This window comes from Melospiza melodia, chromosome 31 (genome assembly GCF_035770615.1).
Source record: "Melospiza melodia melodia isolate bMelMel2 chromosome 31, bMelMel2.pri, whole genome shotgun sequence".
Classification (NCBI taxonomy): domain Eukaryota; kingdom Metazoa; phylum Chordata; class Aves; order Passeriformes; family Passerellidae; genus Melospiza; species Melospiza melodia.
Genome location: NC_086224.1, coordinates 123,839 through 146,781, shown reverse-complemented (window position 1 = coordinate 146,781; position 22,943 = coordinate 123,839). Strand labels below are relative to the sequence as shown.

At 65.6% G+C, this 22,943-nt stretch overlaps 2 protein-coding genes across 3 annotated transcripts; one reads left to right on the top strand and one right to left on the bottom strand.

Annotated features, from left to right (window-relative positions):
* Positions 1-1,040: 1,040 nt before the first annotated feature.
* Positions 1,041-13,348, bottom strand: SP1 (Sp1 transcription factor). Of its 2 annotated transcripts, none has more exons than XM_063179410.1 (6): positions 13,309-13,348; positions 12,203-12,297; positions 10,105-11,608; positions 2,645-2,813; positions 2,100-2,299; positions 1,041-1,593 (listed from the first exon to the last, which is right to left on the bottom strand). In XM_063179410.1, the coding sequence occupies exons 1-6, from the start codon at positions 13,313-13,315 to the stop codon at positions 1,277-1,279; spliced, it is 2,292 nt and encodes a 763-aa protein (XP_063035480.1). In that variant the 5' UTR covers positions 13,316-13,348; the 3' UTR covers positions 1,041-1,276. The 2 variants fall into 2 exon arrangements, with proteins under 2 accessions (XP_063035480.1, XP_063035481.1); XM_063179411.1 differs by lacking the exon at positions 13,309-13,348 and adding an exon at positions 12,710-12,802.
* A 7,873-nt stretch (positions 13,349-21,221) lies between these two features.
* Positions 21,222-22,315, top strand: SP7 (Sp7 transcription factor). The gene has a single exon (XM_063179325.1). It carries the CDS (start codon positions 21,222-21,224, stop codon positions 22,203-22,205), a length of 984 nt encoding a protein of 327 aa, XP_063035395.1. The 3' UTR covers positions 22,206-22,315.
* The last annotated feature ends 628 nt before the right edge of the window (positions 22,316-22,943 follow it).

Genomic DNA, 22,943 nt, shown 5'->3' with positions numbered 1-22,943 from the left:
GCAGGGAAGTTGTGGGTCCCCTCCTGGGCCCCTGCCCCGCTCAGGCCCTGCTGGGCTCGCCCCAGAGCTGCTGCTGGGAACAAGCCCAGATTTCCTTTTGGGGATCCACCCCTGCACCCACAGCCCCGCTGGGGACGAGCCCGGGCAGGGCAGCCGGGACGGGGCTGGGGCAGGAAGAGGAGGGTGTGGGAGGAAGAACGGAAAGGACCGAGCCCTCCCCCGGCGGGAGGAGCAGGATCCTGCAAAACCCTTTTTGGGGATTTTTCTCCAAACTGTCCCTGTTTCCAGCTCCCTTTTTTTTTGTCAGGAGCCACCTCCAGCGGTGCCACAACAAAACCCTCGAGTGTCCCTCGTGTCCCTGCGGTGCTTCCCCCTCGCTCCAGACCGGCTGAGCTCCGCAGATGCTCCTTTTTCCCGATTATTACTATAATTATTATTAATTCCAATGCTGGCTGTAATAAAAAAAATCAACTTTTCTCCCCCGAGGAGGCTCCAGTTGTCCCCCCAAGGCTGCGTCCCAGCCCCTCTGTCCACGACCTTCCCATGGAGCAACTCCACTCCCACGGGACAGGGAGCCTTGCCAAGAAAACGACTGGAAAAAACCAAGATCCGAGAAAAAAAAATAAAAACAACACCTGCCAAGGCAGGGGAGGGCAGTGGGAGTCCAAGGGTGAAACATCCAGCGGGATCTCCCCCCGAGAATGCCAAAGGAATTACAGAGTCACCTCAAAGCAAAGCACCGACAGCCCGGGCGGGGTCAGGGGCTCTGGTGGGAAAGGGGGTCGGGGAGGGAAGGGGAGCTCGGGCTCGCCCGGCGCGCCCCAGAGGGGCCGACCTGCTCCAGGATAAGGCATCAAAGGGACCACGCCATGGTCACAGCAACATCTCTCCTCTCTCAAACGAACACATTTTATATTTTTATATATATAATAATAATATAGAATCTTTTCTCTTCTTTTTTTTTTTTTTTTTTTTTTTTTTTCTTTTTTGTTTTTTTTGTGTTTGGTTTTTTTTTTTTTTTTTGTATTGTTTTGTTGGTATTTCTGTCGTTGGGTTCTTTTTTTTGTTTGCTTTTTTTTGTTTTTTTTGCTAAAAGGACCAAGGCATGATGACGCCAAGGGACCTCGGGTTGGGGGGAGAGGCAGGAGGAGGGGAGGAAAAAGGGACAAAAAAAGGGGGGGGAAATCAAGCCAAAATTTAAAAAAAATATATATATAGCTCTGGCCTTCAGGTGGAGGAGGCGGCCGGGCAGTGCTGGAGGTGCCGCTCAGAAGCCTCAGAAGCCGTTGCCGCTGATGTTGATGGACTGCAGGTCGGCCACCTGCATGACGTTGATGCCGCTGCTGGCCAGGCGGGCGATGCCCTCGGGGCAGATGGCCTCCATGGCCACCATGTTGGTGGCGATCAGCGCCGAGGGCGTGGCGCCGCCGTTGCCCTCGGCCGAGGCCGCCGTGTCCATGGGGACGGCCGAGACGTTCATGGCCACGCTGGCGGCGCCTCCCTTCTTGTTCTGGTGGGTCTTGATGTGCTTGGAGAGGTGGTCGCTGCGCATGAAGCGTTTGGGGCACTCCGGGCAGGCAAACTTCTTCTCTCCTGCGGGGAGGGACAGTGCCGTGAGGGACGGAGGGGAGAAGGCTGGGACTGGGGAGGGGGTCCTGCCCTCTGAGAGGGGGGGTCAGGCCCCGGAGCGAAGACATGAAGGACAACGCTGCAGGAGGTTGGAATTTTGGGAAAAGGCTGGGATTGGGGAGGGGGTCCTGCCCTCTGAGAGAGGGGTCAGGCCCCGGAGCGAAGACATGAAGGACAACGCTGCAGGATGCTCGAATTTTGGGAAAAGATTCCTCCCCACAAGAATGCTCAGGCTTTGGAGGAGCTCTCAGCCCCAAGAGATCAAAGCCAACACCCCAGGATGTTGAAATTTTGGGAAAAGGCTGAGACCTTGAGAAAAAGTTCCTCCCTGTGAGAATGCTCAGGCTCTGGAGGGGCTCTCAGCCCCAAGAGCTCAAGGCCAACACGGCAATTTCAGCTCCACAGATCCCTGAGGCTGCCCCACGAGCCAGAGCAGCCAGCCCAGAGCCCCCTGGAGCCCCCCGGCCCACCTGTGTGCGTGCGCTTGTGCCGCTGCAGCTCGTCGGAGCGGGTGAAGCGCTTCCCGCACAGCACCCAGGTGCAGATGAAGGGCCTCTCCCCCGTGTGCCACCGCAGGTGCGCCCGCAGGTGAGACGTCTTGCCGTACACCTTCCCACAGCCCGGCACGTGGCAGATGTGCTGCTTCTTCTTGCCTGGATCCCCAGAGCTCCTGCGGGAAGGGAAAGGTTAAACCTGGGGGAATTTCAAGGGATACGGGGGTGGAGCTGCTGGACTAGGATCAGACCTGTGGGACTGATGGGTTTGGGGAGAGCCAGGTCCTGTCCTTGGCTGACAACAGCCCCATGGGACACGGGGAATTGGGGCTGCAAAGCTGGGAAAGGACCTGGGGGAGCCAGAAGGCCACGTGCATGTGGCACTTGGGGACACGGGTGGCCTTGCCAGGGCTGGGGGAACAGCTGGAGCTGACGATCTGAGGGACCCTTCCCAACCCAAATAACCCCATGAAACGAGGCCCTTGGGGGCGGATGGGGCGCTCCTGGCGGCACAGCCTCACCTGCCCTCTCCCTCCTTGCAGTAGGGACAGGTGCAGGCTTCCCTCCGCGTTTTGCGGCCCTGCTGGGGCTGGGGGTCGGGGCTGGTCTCGCCCTCCTCCACGGCCGTGCTCTCGTCGCCCAGCCCGTCCCCGCTGCCGCCGTGCAGCCCCAGCTGGGCCCCGTGCTCACCTGCAAGGCAAGGGACAGGCACGTTACAGCGGCTCCTCACTGGGAACCAAAGGTGAATCCCACCCTTTTCCCTCGGCTTTCCTGACATGCCCCGGCCTGGGGCTCTCCCTGGCCTCCCCTGGACCTCCGCATTTCCCCCATTTTGGCCCAGGTCTTTAATTTATTTCCAGGGGCTGTGATTCCAGCCCCAAATCCACCTTTTCCACCCCAATTTCCTCACAGGAAGGACATGCTGTCACTGAACGTGGCAGGTTTGAGACAAGCACACCTGGGGTTTTATCTCATTCCAGGGTTGCTCTCCCAAGGCCGGGAAATGAAGCTCCAGGCAGGAATTATTCCCAAAAATCCCATCTGGGGCTTTTCCTGGTGCTGTCTCCAGCAGCTCAGTGAGGAGGAGGAGGAGGCGGCAGGAAGGCCAGTGGGGCTGTCCTGGGGCTGCTGGTCACTGGCTGCCCTTTCCAAAGCTGGCACTCCCAAACCCCAGCCCACGATCCTTCTGGGCAGCCCTGCTGGGAGCAGCACCTCGGCCAGGCAGGGAAATTTCCTTTACCATCCCGGTTTTCCCCACAGGAGCTCCGAGGCAGGAGCCCAGGGGGGTTGGAGAGGGACAAATTTCAAATGCCCCATGAGGCACGGGCTGGGCACGCCTGGAGGTGCCAGGAGGGAGTTTCACAACCCAGAGACAGCGCTGGGAATGAGGAAGAATTCCTGGCAGGAGCAACCTCCCCAGTCCCTGCTGGTGCCAGTGCCAGCAGGCGTCGGTGGCGCCTGGGCAAAGCTCCACGAGGGGCAGGAGCCACCAGAACGGGTCCCTGGGGCTCAGGAGCCACCAGAGCAGATCCCTGGGGCTCAGCAGGGACAGACAGGAGCCACCAGAACACATCCTTGGGATTCAGGAGCCACCAGAGCAGATCCCTGGGGCTCAGGAGCCACCAGAGCAAATCCCCGGGGCTCAGCAGGGACAGACAGGAGCCACCAGAACAGATCCTTGGGATTCAGGAGCCACCAGAGCAGATCCCTGGGGCTCAGGAGCCATCAGAGCAGATCCCTGGGGCTCAGGAGGGACAGGAGCCACCAGGAAAGTGAAGAAACCTTCCCTAAAATCCCAGCTGAAGCTTCCCAGCACAGCCTGAGGCTCCTCTCTCACCGGGGAGAAGAGGCAGTGGGAGGCTGGCTGCCCCCAGCCCGCAGGGATCCAGGTTCCCTGGGAAGGGCAGAGCTGGCCTGCCGGGGACGCCCAGAGCCCCAGACAGCCCCAGGGGCAGAGCCCGGCCCTGTCACACACTGGGGAAGCAGGAGTGGCCAGGATGTCACCTGGCACACGCACCCCAGGCGTCCCCAGGACTGTCCCCTCAGCCAGCCGCTGGGCAGCACGGCAGTGCTGGGCAGGAAATGTGCCCTGCAAAGGTGACACGGTTTGAAGGCTGGCCCTCGGTGCCACGCCGCCCAGGATCCCAGGAGCTCCCCAGGCCCTCCCTGCAGCTCCGTGACGTGTCTGCAGGCACAGCCCTGCACGCAGCCGGCCTGGGAGGGGTTTGTAAGCTCCCTAAGCCAGCACCGACAGCTTTGTGCTCCAGCCACGGATTAGAGACTTCCCCGGATGGGAAGAGCTGCTGGGGAAATTAAAAAAAAAAATAAAAGCAAGAAAAAATAAAAGGAAAAAAAAAAAAAAACCCACAACTTCTCTCCCCTCCAAAAATCCCAAACCAGGAGAAACACAAGTTCTTTCCCCAGAAATACAGCAGGGGAGAACCCAGCTAGGATGCCTTGGAATGGCTTCAATCCTCCAAGAGGCAAAAGCCTACACAGTGTCTTCTGGCCTTTTGGCCAGAACAAACCCAAATCGTGCTGCGGGAGATCTGTGGCCGCCTCTCAGTGAGGCATAAACCCAGGGCAGCAGATCCTGGACCTGCAGGGATCATCCCACCCCAAGCAGGAGCTCTGAAATCCCTGGTATACGACAGGTTCAGGGGAAAAGTGGGCAGAGAGGATAATTCACGTTTATTATCCCCCCTAATGCACATCCCTACTAAGACTAAAGCTTCCCCGGAGGCTCCACACTCGGGTCAGCAAAGCCCTCAAAAATACATTATTAATAGAGCAAGAGGAGGTTTAATCCCTGGAAAAAGCCTGGGGGAAAAGAGGGATTTTGGGAAGGCAGGCGAGGGGAGCTGCCCCTGGCCCAGCTCCACCTCTGAGACCCCCCAGGAACGGGGCAGTTTCTGGTGTCCCACTAAAAAACCCCAAACCCCGGAATCTTGGCTGGGGGATTCTCTGCAGACAAGGTGCTCCTTGTGCAGGAAAAAGCTGGGGCTTGTTTGCTTTATTTAGCAAACTACCAGGAGGTGAGAAATGCCCGGCAGGGAGGAGGGAGCAGCTCTCACACCCACCCCGGCCAGCCTCAGGCAGGGGAACAGACCCCGTGTTCATTTTTAGGGGAAGAGCAGGAAATAAAACCCAAAACCGACAGACCGGGGCTGATTGTGCAAACTGAGCACCTCTGGCAGCTGTGCCTGGGCAGAGGGCGAGGGGGGAGAGCTGGCACCAGGCACGACGTGGCTTCCTGGCACGAGGAAGTTTTTGGGTGAAAATAAAGAAAAGCAAAACCCGGGGACACGCAGCCCCAACCTCTACGGGTGTGTTCCTGAAAACACCTCCAAAATCCACATTTTCTAGCTCACATCTCGAGTTCTCCCCATTTCCTGCCTGGTTTTTGGGGTCACTGCCCTGCCCAGAACAAACCCCAGCTGCTCCAGACACACCAAAGAGCTGCACAAAGGGACAAAGTGGCTTTGGAACGATGTCCCCTTGGTTTTTTCCCATCTGATTCCCTCCCTGGTTTGCCAAACGAGTTAATCTGCACCAGGAGCTCATCCATGTAAATGAGCCAAGCTCTGGCTCAGCAATTCCTTGGAGATCGGGGCCGTGGAGAGGGAACCAGGGGATGGGGCAGGCTGGAAGCTGCAGCCCAGTGAGTAACTGGGCTTTAATTTGGACTCTGATGACTCCAGAGGCCACTCCTTGGGCAGCTCCTGTAATTGCTGGAGGTTTCTGTGCATCAGCATGAGCGACCCTTCCTTTGGAGAGGGGATAAATTGGGATGGAGCCGATGGAGCGAGGGAGGGGACAGAGCTGAGGCAGGGAATCACCTCATCATCCACCTTGCCAGATCCCTGAATCCCCCGGGATTTGCCAAATGCCTCTGTTGTGCTGCACACTGACAGACAGAGCTCCTCTGTCCTTCAAATCCCTGCCCGAATGGTCACAAAACTGGGATGAAGCCTCCAGTCCTGCCTTGGCTGGCGTGAAAGCACCCAGAGCAGCTCACCCTGCAGCACAGGCAGCTCCCACCACGGCACCCCTGCCAGCCAGGCAGAAATCCCTGTGGCAGGAGGCAAATGCATGGCTTTTTGCAAGGTAATTCCAATAATTTCCAAGGCAAAGGTAATTCCCCAGGTGGGGAACCCCAGCCGGCGGCTCCCACCTCACCCGAGCCTCTGCGCGCCTCTCCCTCACAGCAACCAGGAGTGGGAGCTTTCCTGGGCCACAAATCCCAAGTTTTTGATCCCAAGGAGGAACTGACGCCTGTATCAGCCCCAGGATCTAACCCAGGATGGGGTGGCAGGGGATGAGGAGCCGTCTGGAGGCTGCCGGCCGGGCCGAGGTGGGAGCCCACGCTCTGGCGAGGAGCCACGCGGAAACTCCCCCAAAGCCGGGAGCCAGGCCGGGCCTCCCGTGTGGGGCGATAAGCACGGGGCTCCAGCAGGGCTGGGGCTGGCCCAGATAAAAGGAAAAGGCAGATCAGGGCCCAGCAGACGGGCCTGGAGCCGGGACCTCTCCCGGGAGGAGTCACGGGGCGGGTGCCGCACGCCCGACCCGTCCGACCGGCCCGGCGCGGCCGCCAGCCCTTCCCAGCCCCGCCGAGCCGGGCCCGGAGCAGCAGCAGGGACAGCAAAAGGAGCAGCAGCAGGGCTGTCCCCTCCATGGGGCCCAGCACCAACAGGCTGTCCCCTCCATGGGGCCCGTGTGTGGGGCACAACCTCAGCCAGACACAGCCGGCACAAGGCAAGCTCTGCCGGGAGCGCTCCCCTTCCTCCCAGGCAAACCCGGCGCTCTCTGGGGGCTCGTGTCAGCCTCCAGGGAAGGACACGGATGGCGGTCAGCCCAGGAAGCCAGAGGGGATGTAAAGTCCAGCCTGGCCGGGATTCAGAGCAGGAAGTTTCACAATGCGCCGGTTTGTGCCGTGATGTCACGGCTGCGGTGAGACAAACAAGGGCCGCGCGTCACTTCACGGCAGGCTCGGCTCCCTCCTCCCCTCCCCGTGCCATGGGGATGCCTCACCCAGGCCCTGCCACAAGGCTGCCCTTAAAAACCAGCAAACAGCACACAATCGGGGCTTTGTGCCACGGCCCGACTCTGGGAAGGGCCCTGGAGCAGGGAGCCACGAGGGGATCGTGGCACACGCTGCCGAGGGCTCCTGCGCCCACCAGGGATGGTCCTGACGGCCCAGCTCCCCCACATCCTCACCCAAGGAGCTGGAAGGGAGCTCGTGCTGCCCAGAAAATCCCAACCCCACCCAACAGCTCCATCCAGCCCTGGAATCAAACATCCCAAAAGGAGGGATATCCCTTGAGTGCCCCCAAAACAAGGGGGTTTAATTCCAGTGCTGACCTCCCTGGTGGTCACCTGTTTACACAGCACATTCCTCAGCCAGGTAGGGCTGGGACAGGACGTGGGGACAGCAGGGCTCTGCCAGGGACAAGGACATGGGGACAGAGCCACTATAAGGACACCGAGCTCAGAACAGCCCCTCCCTAGGGCAAAAGAGGAAGAGAAACTGCGATGTCACAAAATCGCCACCATCATCCCCCTCACACAGGATGTCCCCTCCCTGGGCGGGCTGGGGTGACACTGAGGTGGCTCTTGGACCCCTCTGAGGTGTCCCAGCCCCTGGCTGAGCCCCAGACCCCATCCCACCCCAGGAGGGTTTTGGGGTGCTGCCAGCTGAGGAAATCCCCCCTGGCTGGCTCTGGGTGCCCTCCCCAGGGGCACAGCCAGTGGAGGCAGAGCCTGTTTGCCCACATGCCACCCCCGGCGGCCACAGACCTGCCCCTGCCTCTGCTCCTTCCCAGCCCGGCCAGGCAGGAGGAGGAAACAGCCCCTGAGCCACCCCATTAACACAGAGTCACACCTGCACAGAGCTGGGCTCTGCATCCCACCCAGCAAGAAAAAAATCCGAGCTTTAAAGACCTTTTCAGGTGTTGTTTTCTCCCTGAGGGATCTTTTCCCTGTCAAAAACCAGGAGAAAACCTCATTGGCAACAGAGCCGAGGGGCTGGGAGGCACAGCCCCCCATCCCTGGGGCTCAGGAGGGGACACAGAACCCTCTGGAAGGGGCAGGACACGCAGCACTGCCAGCCCAGGTGGCACTGCCTGGGCACCTCCTCCTTCCCCAGGAGCACAAACCCAAGGAAAAGCAGCCCCAGTCCCTCCCCAGCCAGGGCTCATTTTCCATCTGCCTCCCCCGGAAGCAGAGGAGCTTTTCCTGCTCCAAAAACCCTTCCCAACTCCTTGCCTCGAGCAGAAAATTCCAGCGCACGTGGAGGCTTGGAAAGCTCTCAGGGATTTGGGGAGCGTTGGGAACAAATCCCTCCCTCAAATTCCCATGGCAGAGCTCGGATCCGGCGGGACACAGGCCTGGGGGGCTCAGCTCCCCCTGGAGAGGGGCTGGTGGTGCCTGGGGGACAAAGGGACCCATTGCCACGTCTGAGGGACACGGCCAGGGAAAAGCTGGAGGCAAACCCTGCCCCTGGACGGGCGCCAGGACGCTCCGTGCTGGCCTCAGCTCTCCCCATTCCACCCCAGGAGCCTCCCGGACCATCCCACCGAGCTGGGGCTCCCCAAACAACCGCTCTGAACCCTGCTCGGGCTTTCCTGTAAAAATGTCCCTGTGTCACAGCGACAGTGCCAGCGCCACTCGGGGCTGGGGACAGAGCCACGAGGCCCCGCTGCTGCTGCTGCTGCTGCTGCTGCTGGGGAATTCTCCACGGCAGATCAAGGGCTGAGAGCTGCTGAGCTAAAAAAAGGGAGAGAAGAAGGAGGAGGAGAAAGAGGAGGAGGCGGTTGCATGGGTGGTCTCTAGAACGTTCCTCCCTGTTCCACCTCCGAGGGCAGAGCCAGGCACGAATACAGGAACTGGGCTCGCCCATGCCTCTCTGCAGCGCCTTCAAAACAAGGAAGGAGCCCGGGAGCCCCGAGGAACCAGCCCTGGCCGGGCAGGAGCCGCCCCTGGTGCGGGGATGGCACCGAGGGGACCCTGCAGGTCACCCGTGTGTCCCCCCGGTGCCAGCCCCGCCTGTGGGAGCCCCCGCGGGTCCCTGCGCTCCGGGAAATCCAAGGATCAGGCTAATCCCCAGGCTAGAGTGACCCGTGGCCTGCCTGCGAGCCAAGCTGCTGTAGCAACAGCCCAAAATAATGCTGCAAAACAAGCCCGGGGGAGCAGCAGCCGCCTCTCGCGAGAGGGAAGCTCGGGCTGGATTGAGCAACATTTTCTGCTGCCTCTCAACTGTGACTAAATCCAGCAACAGCCCCTTTTAGCCAGAGCCAGAACACAAAAAAAAAACCGGAAAAAAACCCCCAAGGAAAACAGTGGAAAAGCAAGTGGACAGCGTTCCCAGAGCCGATCCCTCCTGCGGCAGCGGCCGAGCAGGCTCCAGCTCAGCTCCCACACTCCACATCCTGCTTTTCCCAGGCGTGGGACACGGTGGGGTGGATCCCTGGGGATCCGAGCAGGGTGCCCGTGCCCACGGGACCGGCTGGGCCACGCTGAGGTCACGCTGTCCTGCACCCAGACACTTAATGAGCCCTTTCTTCCGCCCCTGGGAGGAAATTCCCCGCGGCTCCGTGACTGTGTTTGTTTTCTCGGGCTTTTCAGTTAATCCCTGTGTTTTATGGCCATGACTCCTTGCAGGCTCAGCCAAGGAGCCGAGCTGCACTCGGGTCCTCAGCCCATCCCTGACCCGAGGCTCCTGGGTGGCCTCCAGAGCAGGACAGTGGCACAGAACCAGGAGTCCCCTTTCTTCTCCACTTTGCCCCCACTGCCAACTCCTCCCTTTATTTCCAAGACTTAAACTCCCCAAAAAGGCCTTTAGTGTCTCCTGGTGATCAACATACTCCATCCCCAGGGCCAGCACAAGCCCCACCCCGGCCACCAACACTATTTGACACCAACCACGCCCAGCCCGGCCGGGCCGAGTCCAGCGTTTCTCCTTGGCGGGCAGCCGAGCACTCACCGGGGGCGTTGGCGATGGTCAGGGGCAGCCCCTGCAGCTGGTGCACCTGGATCCCGGACGCTCCCAAGGCACTGAGGTTAATAGTCTGGAGGCCCGGCACGGAGGAGAGCTGGGCGGCGTTGACGGTGACGGTGCCGCTGGGCAGGGAGGCGATGGGGGTCAGCGTGGTGCTGGTGCTGCCCGTCTGGCCCAGCGACACGCCCTGCATGGGGGCCAGCGTGATTGTCTGCGCCTGCGGGTTCTGCACCTGCAGGTTCTGCAGCTGGATGGTCTGCCAGCTCACCTGCCCGTTGGGACCCACCGTGGGCGTGCGGATGATGATGGGCCCGGAGTTGGGCACGGCTTGGAGCTGCAGGTTCTGCAAGGTGTCTTGGGAGATGGCTTGAGTGGCAAAGGTCTGGCCGGACAGCGGGGTGGTCTGGAGGGCTTGGATTGTCTGCCCTCCTTGGACCAGCTGTGGCTGGATCAGGATCTGCTGCTGCTGCTGCTGCTGCTGTGACTGCTGACTCTGATCGCCCTCCTTCTGCTGGCCCGGCTGCAGGGCCACCCCCGACACCGGGGTCTGCAGAGAGTCCGAGCTGGGGACGCTGCTGGCCCTCTGGGGGGTCTGCGCCTGCACGTTGGTGCCCACCGTGGCGCTGGTGGAGAAATTCATGACGCCCACGTTACTGGTGGTGGTGGTGGTGGAGTAGCTGTTGGCGTTGGTGAAGAAGGCGCCCGAGCTGGCCTGGGACGTGGCCGTGCTGGCCGAGCTGCTGGCAGCCCCCGAGGTGGCCGGCTGGGAGCTGCTGTCCGGCGAGCCCGAGCTGCTCAGGGTGCCCGTCTGGGACGTGGGGGCCAGGCTGGCGGCCACGCTGTTGACCGGCAGCAGGGTGATGTTGCCGTTCAGGGCCACGGGCACGTTGGCCACGTACTGGGTCTGACCGGAGAGGCTGTTGTTGGCCAGCCCCACGCCCTGGATGGGCACGGCCTGCTGCAGCAGGTTGGGCATGGCGATGAGGTTGCTGCCGCCCGCGCGGCTGGTGATGATCTGCTGGTTGGAGCCGGGGATGATCTGCAGCTGCCCCGAGGCATCCTGCTGCACGTTCACCTGCGCCGGGGTGGTGGCAAACTGCAGCTGCTGCCCGTCGATGGTCTGAAACTGGGGGATCACCTGGTACTGGATGTTGGGGATGACGCCCGGCAGGCCCGTCAGCACCTGCTGGTTCTGCAGGCCGGACGCCGAGGTGACCACGTAGGGCCCGGTGCTGACCGGGCGGCTCTTGGAGGCGTCGCCGCCGTTGCTGCCGTTGCTGCCCGGCTCCTTGGAGCCCGTGGGGGTGCTGGAGCCCGCCGAGATGATCTGCCAGCCGTTGGCCGACTGGGTGAGCTGGGCAGCAGCTGCGTTCAGGTCCAGCTCGCCGCTCCCGCCCTGCTGGCCCTGGGAGCTGTTGGAGTTCTCATTGGGAGACTCGATGCGGCTGCAGGTGGCTGCCAGCAGGGCCAGCGGGGACGGCTGTGACTCCTGGGGACGAGAGAGGAGGAGTTACGGAGGTGGGAGGAGGCCCGAGGGGCAGGCCCGGAGTGAAAAAAAAAAAAAAAACCAAACGGGGAAACAAAAAAAAAAAAAAAAAGAACAACTTAGTAAGAGAAAACAGGGAGGAGCGTACTCGGAAAAGATAAACACTCCTTCCTGAACAAACCCACCCACAGCCGGAAAAATACAACTGCCAGGCACAAGGCTGTCAGGCCGGGACAGCCTGAACCCACACGGAAAAGCGTTTTGGGAGGGAGCCTGCCCGGGAAAGCCAAGAGAGAAGAGGGCTCCTCCACCCCCAAGGCGGGGAATCCCCCTGAGGCAGGACAAACCCCCAGGAAGGAGGCTCATTCCTGGGCTCCCCGAGCTGGAGGAGGGCCAGGGGCCCGTGGTGTCAGGGGAGCAGGCGAACTGCCTGTTTCCGAGGAGAGCCGGGGAAGCCACGGGCGCTGCTTGGCAGCGCTCACCCTCCTCTTCCTGCCCTGCTGAAATGCTTGCCTGGGCCCAGCAAACAGCTCGGCCGGGCCTGGACTTTGCCACGGGATCCTCGGGGCCAGCGGGGCCGATCCTTCCCCCGCTCACCTGGGCCTCCCCACCGCCGGCGCTGCTCGTGCTGCTGGCGTCGCCTTCGCCCTTGTCGGGCTTCACAGCCGACATCTCCTCGGTGCTCTCTTGGTCTGCGCGGGAGGGAAGTGACAGCCCCGGTTAGGGACATTTTGGGGCAGGGCAGCGGCACGAGGCTCGGCAGGCCCGGAGGGGACACGGCGGGCTGGCTCTGGGGGGCCCGTGCGCTCCTGGCGCGGCCGGGAAGGGGCTGCGAGGAGCGGGGAGCTGCCAAGGAGGAACTGGCAGCGGGACAGGGGGGGAGGACCCGGCCCTGCTCCAGGCGCGGCTCCTCCCCGGCCGCCCGGGACACTCCCTGGCCCCCGCCGAGGCGCTCCCCGGGCCTCCCCCTCGCCCTGCCCGCGGCCCGGGGCACGCACCTCCCGCGGATCCACCCCGGGATTCCCCCGCGCGGGTCCGGCCGCGGGACGCCCAGCCCGGGGCCGCCCCTCCCGCCACCCCCGGCGCGGGGGTCCCCGCTCCCACCGAGTCCTTCCTCTCCCAGCGCTCAGGAGCCTCCTCATCCTCCGCCGGCCACCGGGGCAGCGCCCCCCGCTGCTGCCCTCGCCCCCAGCGCCCCGCACCGGGAGCTGCCCCGGGCAGGGGACGCGGAGCGCCCCCCGCCCGCTCGCTCCTTCGCACGGCCCCCCCGCTCCCGGGCCCCGCATCCGCCCCCGCAGGGCGCCGTGCCCGGGAACGGGGGAAAGCCCCCCGGTGCCTGCGCTCGCAGCCGCCCACCCCCCCGGCCTCCCCCGCCATCTCCGCGCCCGATCCCCCGGGAGCTCGCCCCCCCCCCCCCCGCCGCCCCCAGCCCCGATTCCCGGGGCCTCCCCATCACTCCCCGCCGCCCCCTCCTCCGCTCCAGCCCTGCCCGGCGCGGCCGCCGGTCCCTCCCCCGAGGCCTTCCCCCCTCCCCCGGGTCCCTCCCCCGGCAGGTCCCCCCGGCGCGGCGCGGCGAGGCCCGGCCCGGCGGGGCCCGGCCCGGCGGGGCGGGGCCGCCTCTGGCCCCTCCGAGCGGGCGGGCGCCGCCGCCTCTGCGTGTGCCCGGGGCCCCGCGCGGCGCTCGGCCCCGGCCCCGTCCTTACCGCTCATGGTGCCGGGGCCGGGCCGGGCGCGCGGGGCGGGGCGGGGGCGCGGGCGGGCGAGCGGCCGAACCCGCCGGTGCCGCCGAGGGGCTGCCGAGGGAGGGGCCGCGCTCCGCGGCCGCAGCCCCGCGCCCCGCCCCCGCCGCCCCCGCAGCCAATGGGCGCCGCGCGGGCCGCGGAGCGACGGGCGGCGCGGCCAATGGGAAGAGAGGGCGGTGCGGCGCGGGGGGAGAGGAAGGCGGGCGGGCCCCGCCCCCGGCGCCCCGCCCCGTGGGGGAGGGGGAGCGCGGCGGGGCGGTGGCCAATGGGGGCGCGGGGGGGAGGGGGCGGGCGGCGGCTCAGCCAATCGGCGCCCGCGCGGGCTCGCAGGGAGACCCCGTATGGGCGCGGCCGCGGCGGCGCGGGCCGCGGTGTGATGAACGTGCGCCGCCGCCAATGGAGCGCGGGAGGCGGGGCGTGGCGGAAACTGGCAGCGCCCAGCACCAACCAGCAGCGCGGGCCGCGCCGCGGGGCGGGAGAGGAGCGGATATTGATGGTAGCGCCGACTAATCCCAACGCGGAGGCGGCAGCCGCGGCGCGGCTCGATGCCAATCAGCGCGCCGGTCGGTCTCAAACGAGCCAATGGGCGCCGCGGGGAGGCGGGGCCAGCGGCCGGGCTGCGCCCTTGGGGGGACGGCGCGGCGAATGGCGGAGCCGGCGCCATGTTGCGTTCGACTCCCTCCGAGCCGGCCGGGCTCCCCCGGGCACTCCCGGGGCTCCCCTCGGCCTCGGTACCGCGGGTTACGTGCGGCCTCTTCCCTCCCTGAGTCCCCGCTCCATGCCGCAAGCCGGCTCGGCCGTGTCACGACAGCCGCCATGGCGGTGCGACACGTCCTCGCGGGTCCGCGGCGCTGTGTGAACACCCCAGAGCCTGTCACGACATCGCCCAGCCCTGTCTCGCCACGGCGGGCGCCACAGCGAGGAGCCCGGACCGCCCTTGCCCCGGGAACGCGGCTTGGGGAGTTTGGGGGCGTTGCGGGATTTGCGGGTTGGGGGCCAAATCCTTCATTTCACATCAAAACAAGCGGTTTGGGGGCGAACGGGGACCGCGGCCAGCGACACTCCAGGGAGGGGACAGCAAGGGACACGCAGTGGCGTTCGTTTCGCTTTCCAGCGTCAGAACCGCCCCCCCGTCCGTGACCTTCCCATTTCCCGGTGTTTTCGGCCCAATTCCCGCCCCGCAGCCCGGGAAGGCCCCGCGGCCTCGCCCCCGCACCCGAAGGGGCTTGGGGACAGCCTGTCCCTGTTCTGTCCCCGTCCTGACCCTGCCCTGTCCCCCCCGTCCCTGTCCTGCTCTCCCCAGACCCTTGGAGTCGCTCAGTGTCCCGTTGTCACCTGCAGTGGTGGCACCTGGGGGCAAAAGGGCCCAGCAGGCCCTGCCCCAGGGCTGGGGGACACCGGGAGTGTCCCGGTCCTGTCACCGCCTTGAGCCCCGGGGCTGCGCTGGGCTGGGCAGGTCGAGGGGGGCACGGCAGGACCTGCCCCCGTTAGACCCCCCCGTTTAAACCCCCTCACCCCGTCAGTCCCAGCAGGATCCTTGTCCTATCCAGTGACTCCCACCATCAGCACCCAAAGCCCCATCGGGTCTCCCCCAATTAACACCCCCAATTAACCTCTCATTTTCCCCCCACCACGAGACCTCCCCCCATTAACCCCTCACTGCCCCCCACGGGGACCCCTCCCCAGCGTTCCCGGGCGCCCCCCGGTGGTCGCGGCCGGGCGGTGCCACCCCCGGGCCCGCGGCTTTGCTGCCGCCTGGCGGGGGCGCCACGGCGGGACCCGGGCACCGACTGGCACCGATTGTCACAACAGTGTCACCGACAGTGTCCTGTCACCCGCTACGGCGGGACCCGGGCACCGACTGGCACCGAGTGTCACAACAGTGTCACCGACAGTGTCCTGTCACCCGCCACGGCGGGACCCGGGCACCGACTGGCACCGAGTGTCACAACAGTGTCACCGACAGTGTCCTGTCACCCGCTACGGCGGAACCCGGGCACCGACTGGCACCGACTGTCGCGGACAGTGTTACTGACAGTGTCACCAACCGTGTCCTGTCACCCGCCATGGCAGGACCAGGGCACCAACACTGTCACCAACACTGTCACTGACCCTGTCCTGCCCCCAAAAGTGTCCCTCGCAGTGTCCCCAAAGCCGCCCTGTCCTGTCCCAATAGTGCCCCCATCCCTGCCCTGTTCTGTCCCCAGCCCTGTCCTCACCCGTGTCCTGTCCCCGGGGTGCTCACATCAGGGTGCTGTCCTGTCCCGTGTCCCCAGCCCTGTCACTGTCCCTGCTCCTTCTGCTGCTGTCCCCAAGCCTGTCCTGTCCCCATCCGTGTCCCTGTCCCCACCTCCCCCTGGCCTCTCAGGGCACACGGGACGGGGACAGCGGAACCCTCAGCCTTGGACTGGGGCAAACTGGGAGCACTGGGGCGAGCCGGGGGGGCCCAGCCTGGGGTGCGCCACCCCCGCTGCCACCCCCCGATTGTCCCTCTGGGTCCCCCCCCGGCAGGTCGCGGCCGCGGAGGAATCAGGGCGACGCCGGGCGACTCCCAGCAATTTTGGGTTGGGAACCGCAGAAATGCAGCGCGGCGCGAGCCAGGGCGGACCGGCCCGGGGACAGCGGCGGGCGGGGGGACCGGGGGGGTCACAGGGCCCGGGGGGACCCTGGCAGCTTTGGGGGGGGGGGGGGGTCCCAGGACAATTCGCGGTGGTCCCTGGGCTTGGGGGGCCCCTGGGATACCCCAGATTTGCATGGGGGGATCTTTGGCAGCTTGGAGGGGACGCGGGGCACGGTGGCAGCTTGGGGGGGGCCCTCTCGGCAACCGGGGGGGGTCGTTCAGCAGCGGGAGGGGGGTCGGGCCCCGGTGCCGCCCCCGCCGCCGCCGCTGCCGCCGCTCTGATGTGGCTGCGGCACCGCAGCGCAATGGGAGCCACATGGCGGGGGGGACACGGGGGGAGCACGGACCGCCCTGTCCCCCCCGGCCCCCCGTGTCCCCCCAGGGGCACCGCTGTCCCGCGGGCTCTGTCCGGCCGGCCCAGGCTCCGTCTGTCCCCGCCGGGGTCCGTCCGGGCTCGCTGCCCGTGTCCCCCCGGCCCCCGCGGTTATTTCCAGGGATAATTCCGGGATAATTAAAGGGTGGGAGGAAACACCGGGGCCGTGGGCGCAGCTCAGCCCTGGGGCCACCCTGCCCTGGCTTCCCCGTGGGTGGGGAGCCCCCAGCCCCATTCCGGGCGCCCCTCTGTCCCTGCAGGTCCCTGGCTCCCATCCGTCCCCATGTCCCCACACGTCCCCTGGCTCCTCCTGCCCCGCGACCCTCCCTGTCCCGCACCTCTGTGATGCTGGGGGGGGCTCCGAACACCGGGGTGCCCCCGTGGGTGGTGCTGGGGGGGCTCAGCCCCGTTCCGAGCCCTCGGAGCCTCCCAGGCCCCCCCGGTCCCGCGGGGCCCGTGGGCGGCCGTGGCCGGCGCACCCAGCGCGGGGGCTGCGCTATTTCGGGGCCTCCGACCGCAAGGGAAACATCCGGGGGCCGGAGAGGGCGGGCGGGGCCGGGCCGGGCCGGGCCGGGCCGGGCCGGGGGGGACACGTGGGGACCCCGCGCCAGGTGAGGGCTGGGGGGCGCGGGGGCACCCGGGGCCGGTTCCGCTTCCTCCCCCCGAGCCCGAGGGGCTGCGGTGCCCCCGCCGTCACCGGGGGATCGGGGGGACAGCACTGCCGGGACCCCCGCGCTGGGCTGGGGGCGTTCCTGGCCCTGGGGACCGCGGTGGGGACAGGGACACCTCCAGCCCTGCAGCCTCTGTCGTGCTGAGACCCCCGGACTCATCTCAGGGGGCTGAGAGCCCCCAAACTCGTGTCATGGTGGGGCCGAGATCCCCCAGATTTGGGGCAGAGGGGCTGAGCCCCCTCAAATTCGTGTCAGCTCCTGAGCAGGCTGATGGATGGGGTGAATGAGGCAGAGAGGGACGGAGATAAGAGAAGGAGGGATGGAGAGGAGGACGGACGGACGGACGGACGGACGGACGGACGGACGGTGGCTGGCCGGCTGCCCGCGGCCGGAGCCCCCCCGCTCCGTGTCCCCCCCGCGCTGGCGAGGTCCCGGCGTCCGGCCGGGTATAAATACCGGGTAATTGCGGGGGCCCGGCGCGGCCGCGGGGCCGTGGGCGGCCGAGCCCGGCGCCGCCCTGTAATCAGCCCCCGCCGCCGCCCCCCCGCGCGCTTTGAAGGGTCCCGGGGCACACGGGGGGGTCCCCACCGCCCCCGAGCCGGGGAGAGACCCCCGCCCCAACCGACACCCGCGGCCCAGCCCGGCCGCTCGGGCAGCGCCAGAACCCCCCGTGAGCCGGAGCTGGTGGGAGTGAAACCCCCCAAAAACCCACGGGTGCCCCCCCAGCCCACGCCGGGCTGCCTGAGGAGGAGGAGGAGGAGGAGGAGGAGGGCTGGAGTGGCCGTCCCAGTTTGCTCCCAGTTTGCGGGCAGTGGAAGCCCCAGCGAGGGGGGGCCGGCGGTTGTGGCCCTCGGCGGCGCCGGCGGCTGCGGAGCGGAAAGCCCTGACTCAGGGCTGGGAAAGGGCCCCGCTGGCTCCGGCCGGGGGAAACGGCGACGGGGAAGGCGAGGAGAAAACGGGAACCATGGGGGAATAATGCAATTTTAAAACATGGAGGGGAAGGGGGGGTAAAAGAGCAGTTGGAACAATTCCTTCATGTGGAGAAACTGAGGCACAGGGGTGTCCCCAGCCCTATCGCCGGAGCCTCGTGTGTCCCTGTCCCCCTGCACATGTCCCCTGTTCCTGACCCCAGCTCTGTTCCTGCAGAACCCAGCTCTGACCCCCATCCCTGGTCCCTCCAGCCCCATCGCCGCTCCATTCCCAACTCCTGTCCCCATCCTCACACCTCTGACCCCATTCCTGAAGCTCCAGCCCACGTCCCTCTCATCCCCATCGGTTGTCCCCTCCTGTCCCCATCCCCATCCCTGCTCCATCCTGGCACCTTCTGGGGTCACGAGCCTCTGGGTGCCCCAGCTGTCCCGTCCTGCTTTGTCCCTTTGTCCCCCTTCCCCTCCGCATCCATCTATTCCCTCTTTCCTTCTCCCCTCTCCAGCCCTTTCCCTATTCATCCTCTTCCCCTTCCCAGCCCCTTCCTCCTCCTTTTCCTGCTGTCCATCCCTTTTCCCCCTCTTTCTCCTTTCCCTCCTCTTATTTCCTCTCTCTTCTCCTTTCCTTTTCCCTCCTTTCCCTCTCCCCACTCTTCTCTTTCCTTTTCCCCACGCTGGTCCCTGTCCCTTCTCTCCCCTCCTTCCTCCAGCTCTCAGCCTCCTCATCTTCCTCCCTTCATAACTTTTTCTTCAAATTTTCTTCCATTTCCTTCTTTAATTTTCTTTCCTCTTCCCTCCCTTTTCATTTCCTTTTCAACTTTTCCTTTCCCCTTTCCTCCCTTTTCCTTTCTTCATCTCTTTTCTTTCTCTCCTTTTCTCTCTACCTTATTTCCCTCTTCCAATTCCTTGTTCTTTTCCCGCTTTCCCTTCTTCCCCCCCCCCTTTCTCTTCTCTCCTCCCTTTCTCTTTCTTTTCCCGTCTCTCATCTTTTCCTTCCTCCTTTCCTTTTCCTCTTCCCCTTCCCCTGCCCCCCTCGCCGCGCTCCCCCGGCCCCCCCGGCTGGGGCTGGGGGCGGTTCGGGGCCGGGCTCCGCTGCCGGCCCCGGTGCCGGCCCGGCCCAGCCCCGCCGCAGCGGCACAGCGGGGCGGGCGGCGGCCGCGGTGCTCCGTCCCTCCCTGTCCCTCCCTCTCCGCCCGTCCCTCCCTCCCTCCGCAGCGAGCCCCGGCATCCCGGGACACCGGCATCCCGGGACAGCGGCACAGCGCGACAGCGCGACAGCGGCAGCCCCGCGGGCAGGACCCACCCCCGGCATCCCGGTAAGGACCCCCGGGACCCCTCGGGATGGGGGCACTGCCCCGGCACCGGGAGCCGGGAGAGAGGAACACGGCGTGGGGGATCCCCCTCTGGGACAGGGACACTTTGGGGTGGGGGATCCCCCTTTGGGATGCGGATCCCTGCTCTGGGACAGGGACCCTTTGGAATGGGGGATCCCCCTCGAGGGACAGGGGCACTTTGGGGTGGGGGATCCCCCTCTGGGTTGGAGGATCCCTGCTTCGGGAGAGGGACCCCGGCATTTGGGACCCACAGAGTGGCAGAATCGCTCCAGGATGGGGGAGCCCCCTGGGATATGGGGCCCCCCCAAGGACAGGGACCTGTGTGGGCCCTGAGCATCCCCCTGCGGTACCTGTGCTGGGGGACACGTGTGTCCCCCGCCCCAGCAGGGACTGCCCTGCCATCCCCAGAGGGGGAACAGGGACAGGGGATGGTGCCGAGTGCCACTGTCACCCTGAAGTGTCCCTCTGGCTGGGGACAGCGCCACTGCACAGGAGCCAGGCCCAGGTGTCCTCGGGCTCAGGGCACAGGGGGTGGCACTGACAGGGTGGGGGAAACTGAGGCAAGGGCTGTGGGGACACTTGGGGCTAGGGACCGGGGACTGGGGACCAGGGATGGGGTTTGGGGATTGGGACTGGGGACAAGAACTGGGTTTGGGGACCAAGAAACTGCGTACTTAGGGGACCAGGCAGTGGGGGACAAGGGGACAGGGAATGGGGAACTGGAACTGAGCATCAAGAACTGGACACTGGTGGTCAGTGACAAGAGACCGGGAATTTGGGACCCAGAATTTGGGACTGGAGACCCCCAGAGCAGGGGCTGGACCCCTCCCCAGGCCGTGAGGGGACTTGGGAGGGGTCAGGATCCCCAAGCCAGCCACAAAGGGACTGTCACCCTCGTGCGGCGCTCAGCCCGCAGCTCCCGGGGCTCCTTCCCTGCTCCTTAATTTCCCGGCGCAAGCGGAGCTGATTTATGGGAGTTTGACACTATTTTAAGCGTGCGCCTCCGTTTGCCGCTCGCCCTGGTTTTAATTACCTCGGCTCTCGCGGCAGGGCAGCGTTCCCGGGGCACAGGCCTGGCCCTTGTTATCCTTGGAAAACCGGGAGCGCGCTTGCGGCCACGGCCGGGGCCGGCGTAAAAATAGGCGCAAAAACCACGGAAAAAAAAAAAGGAAAAAAAAAAAAAAAGAAAGGGGGGCGAGGGGGGAACACCCTAAAAAACTCCCAAACAAACAAAAAAGCCAAAGTGGAAATGCACCAAAGTGGGTGAAGAGATTAATTTAAAATAAAATAATTAAAATAAAGGGAATGGTGGGGGTGATGGAGGTGAGGGCCAGCTCACGACACCCCGGGCCAGCCCGCGCAGCTGAAAGCCATGACGGGTATAAAAGCAGAGGAAGTCACCCGGGGAGGGGGAGGCCACAGCATAATTCGATTAAAAGGCCATAAAGGCAGAAGGAGCCGAGATTGGGGGTGGGGGGAGGCCCTGCCACCAGCACAACCCCACAGCAGTTCCCGGAGAAGCCCCTTTGGGGGGATGCTGGGCTGGGGGTGATGGGGTGGCCCCAACTCTGTGGGGGGAAACTGAGGCACAGGGGATTGGGAGCATTGGGGGTGGTGGGAACCGTGGGACTGGGGGTGCTGCTGGGTGTCCCAGAGCAGGGCTGACACCCCAGTTACAGCTGACACCCCAGTACAGCTGACACCCCAGTTGGGCTGACACCCCAGTTGGGCTGACACCCCAGTTACAGCTGACACCCCAGTTGGGCTGACACCCCAGTACAGCTGACACCCCAGTGCTGACCCCCAGGACGGGTACCCCCTGGCACACGGTGCCCGTCGGAACCCTCAAGCCCCGCTCCCCTCTTCCACAGGCTGCCAAGTGCCATGGCCGCGAGCCCCCGCTGACATCGCCCCCCACGCCTCGGGGTCGCCGCTGTCGCCGCCGCAGCCATGGGTGACTCCTACGCCGCCGCCTTCCCCAGCGCCCCGGGGCTGCTGTCGCCGTCCGCCAGCCCCCAGGCGTCCCCCGGCCCCTACGGCCCCGACTACGGCCCCTTCGGGCACCCCTTCCCCGCGCCCTCGGGCGCCCAGGAGGTGCTGGGGGCGCCGGTGGTGGTGGCGGCCAAGGGCCACCCCCCGAGCGAGTGCCTGCCCGGCGTGTACCCCTCGCTGGAGATGCCGCACCCCTACGGCTCCTGGTACAAGGGCGGCATCGGCGGGGGGCTGCCGGGGGGCTCCGGGCCCGCCGCGCCGTCCTGGTGGGATGTGCACCCCAACGGGGGCTGGCTGGGGGGGCCGGCGGGCGCCGAGGGGCTGCAGGGCTCGCTGCAGGGCCAGCCCGCCCTCAGCCCCCCTCTGCCCACCTACGGCTCCGATTTCGGCGCTCTGAACCCCCCTCCTTACAGCAACGCCCCCGCGGCGCCCCCCGCCCCCAAACCCGCGCCCGGCGAGACCCCGAAGGGTCCCCGCGGCGGCTCCTTGGGGGGACGCCCGGCGTGCGATTGTCCCAACTGCCAGGAGCTGGAGCGGCTCGGGGGCCCGGCGGGGTCGCGGCGGAAGCCGGTGCACAGCTGCCACATCCCGGGCTGCGGCAAGGTGTACGGCAAAGCCTCGCACCTGAAGGCGCACCTGCGCTGGCACACGGGCGAGCGGCCCTTCGTGTGCAACTGGCTCTTCTGCGGGAAGCGCTTCACCCGCTCCGACGAGCTGGAGCGCCACGTCCGGACCCACACGCGCGAGAAGAAGTTCACCTGCCTGCTGTGCAGCAAGCGCTTCACCCGCAGCGACCACCTCAGCAAGCACCAGAAGACCCACGCCGACCCCGGCCCGCCCAAGCCGCCCCCCGGCGCCGAGCAGCCCCCCGCGTCCCCCCGGCCCGCCTCGCCCGCCAAGGACGGCGGCAGCCCCGAGGCCGGCAGTTTGTTGGAGATTTGAGCCTTTCCGCTTTCATCTTCGTCTTCCTCCTCCTCGCCGCTGGGGATATTTATTACGGGGTGCTGCTCCCCCCGAGCCCCCTCCCCCTCAGTTCCCCAGCTCCTAGTTAGCCATTCTAATTTATGTCTTAAATTATGGGGGGGCTCTCCGAGCGCTCTGGGGCTCACGGGGGGGTGTCAAGGTGAGACCCCCCCCTTTTCTCTTTTCCCTTCCACCTCCCCCAGCCCTTCTTGCCCCCCAGCCCTCGCCTCACGCCCCGCACTCAGGGACAGGGTTTGCCCCCCTCCCCTCCCCCGGCCTGGTTCATCAGCGCTCATGTAACGTGTCTCCCCCCACTTTTTTTAGCTGCCTGCCCCTCCTGCCCCCCTGGAAAAAAAGCAATAAAAGATTGAGAGTGGAGCCGGGCCCCTTCTGCGGCTGAGGCTGGGCGGCTTCATCACAGGGTTGTGCTCAGCTTCCCCCTCCCTGCAGGGCTCCAGGGGAAACTGAGGCACGGGGGGGGCACACGGGCCTGCTCAGGGTCACTGTGCCCCCCCTCTCTGGGTGCGGCAGGAGCTCGGCGGGGTTGGGGACAAGCTGGGCTGTCCCTTTGTCCTCAGCCCCTGGGGTGCTGTATCTTGTGCCTCTTCCCTTCCCCAGGACCCTGTCCCCTGTGCTCCCCACAGTCTCCTTGTCCCCAAGACCCTGTCCCCATGTCTCCTTGTCCCCATGTCCCTCCTCATGTCCCCAACCTCAGGG

Bases quoted from the DNA above. Each gene is read 5' to 3' on its own strand.
- SP1 (XM_063179410.1), bottom strand. The intron at 2,814-10,104 runs GTGAGTGCTCGG...CTTGCCTTGCAG, and splicing joins GACCATCGCCAACGCCCCCG to GTGAGCACGGGGCCCAGCTG. The intron at 2,300-2,644 runs GTGAGGCTGTGC...CCCTTCCCGCAG, and splicing joins TGCAAGGAGGGAGAGGGCAG to GAGCTCTGGGGATCCAGGCA.
- SP7 (XM_063179325.1), top strand. From the start codon at position 21,222: ATGGGTGACTCCTACGCCGCCGCCTTCCCCAGCGCCCCGGGGCTGCTG.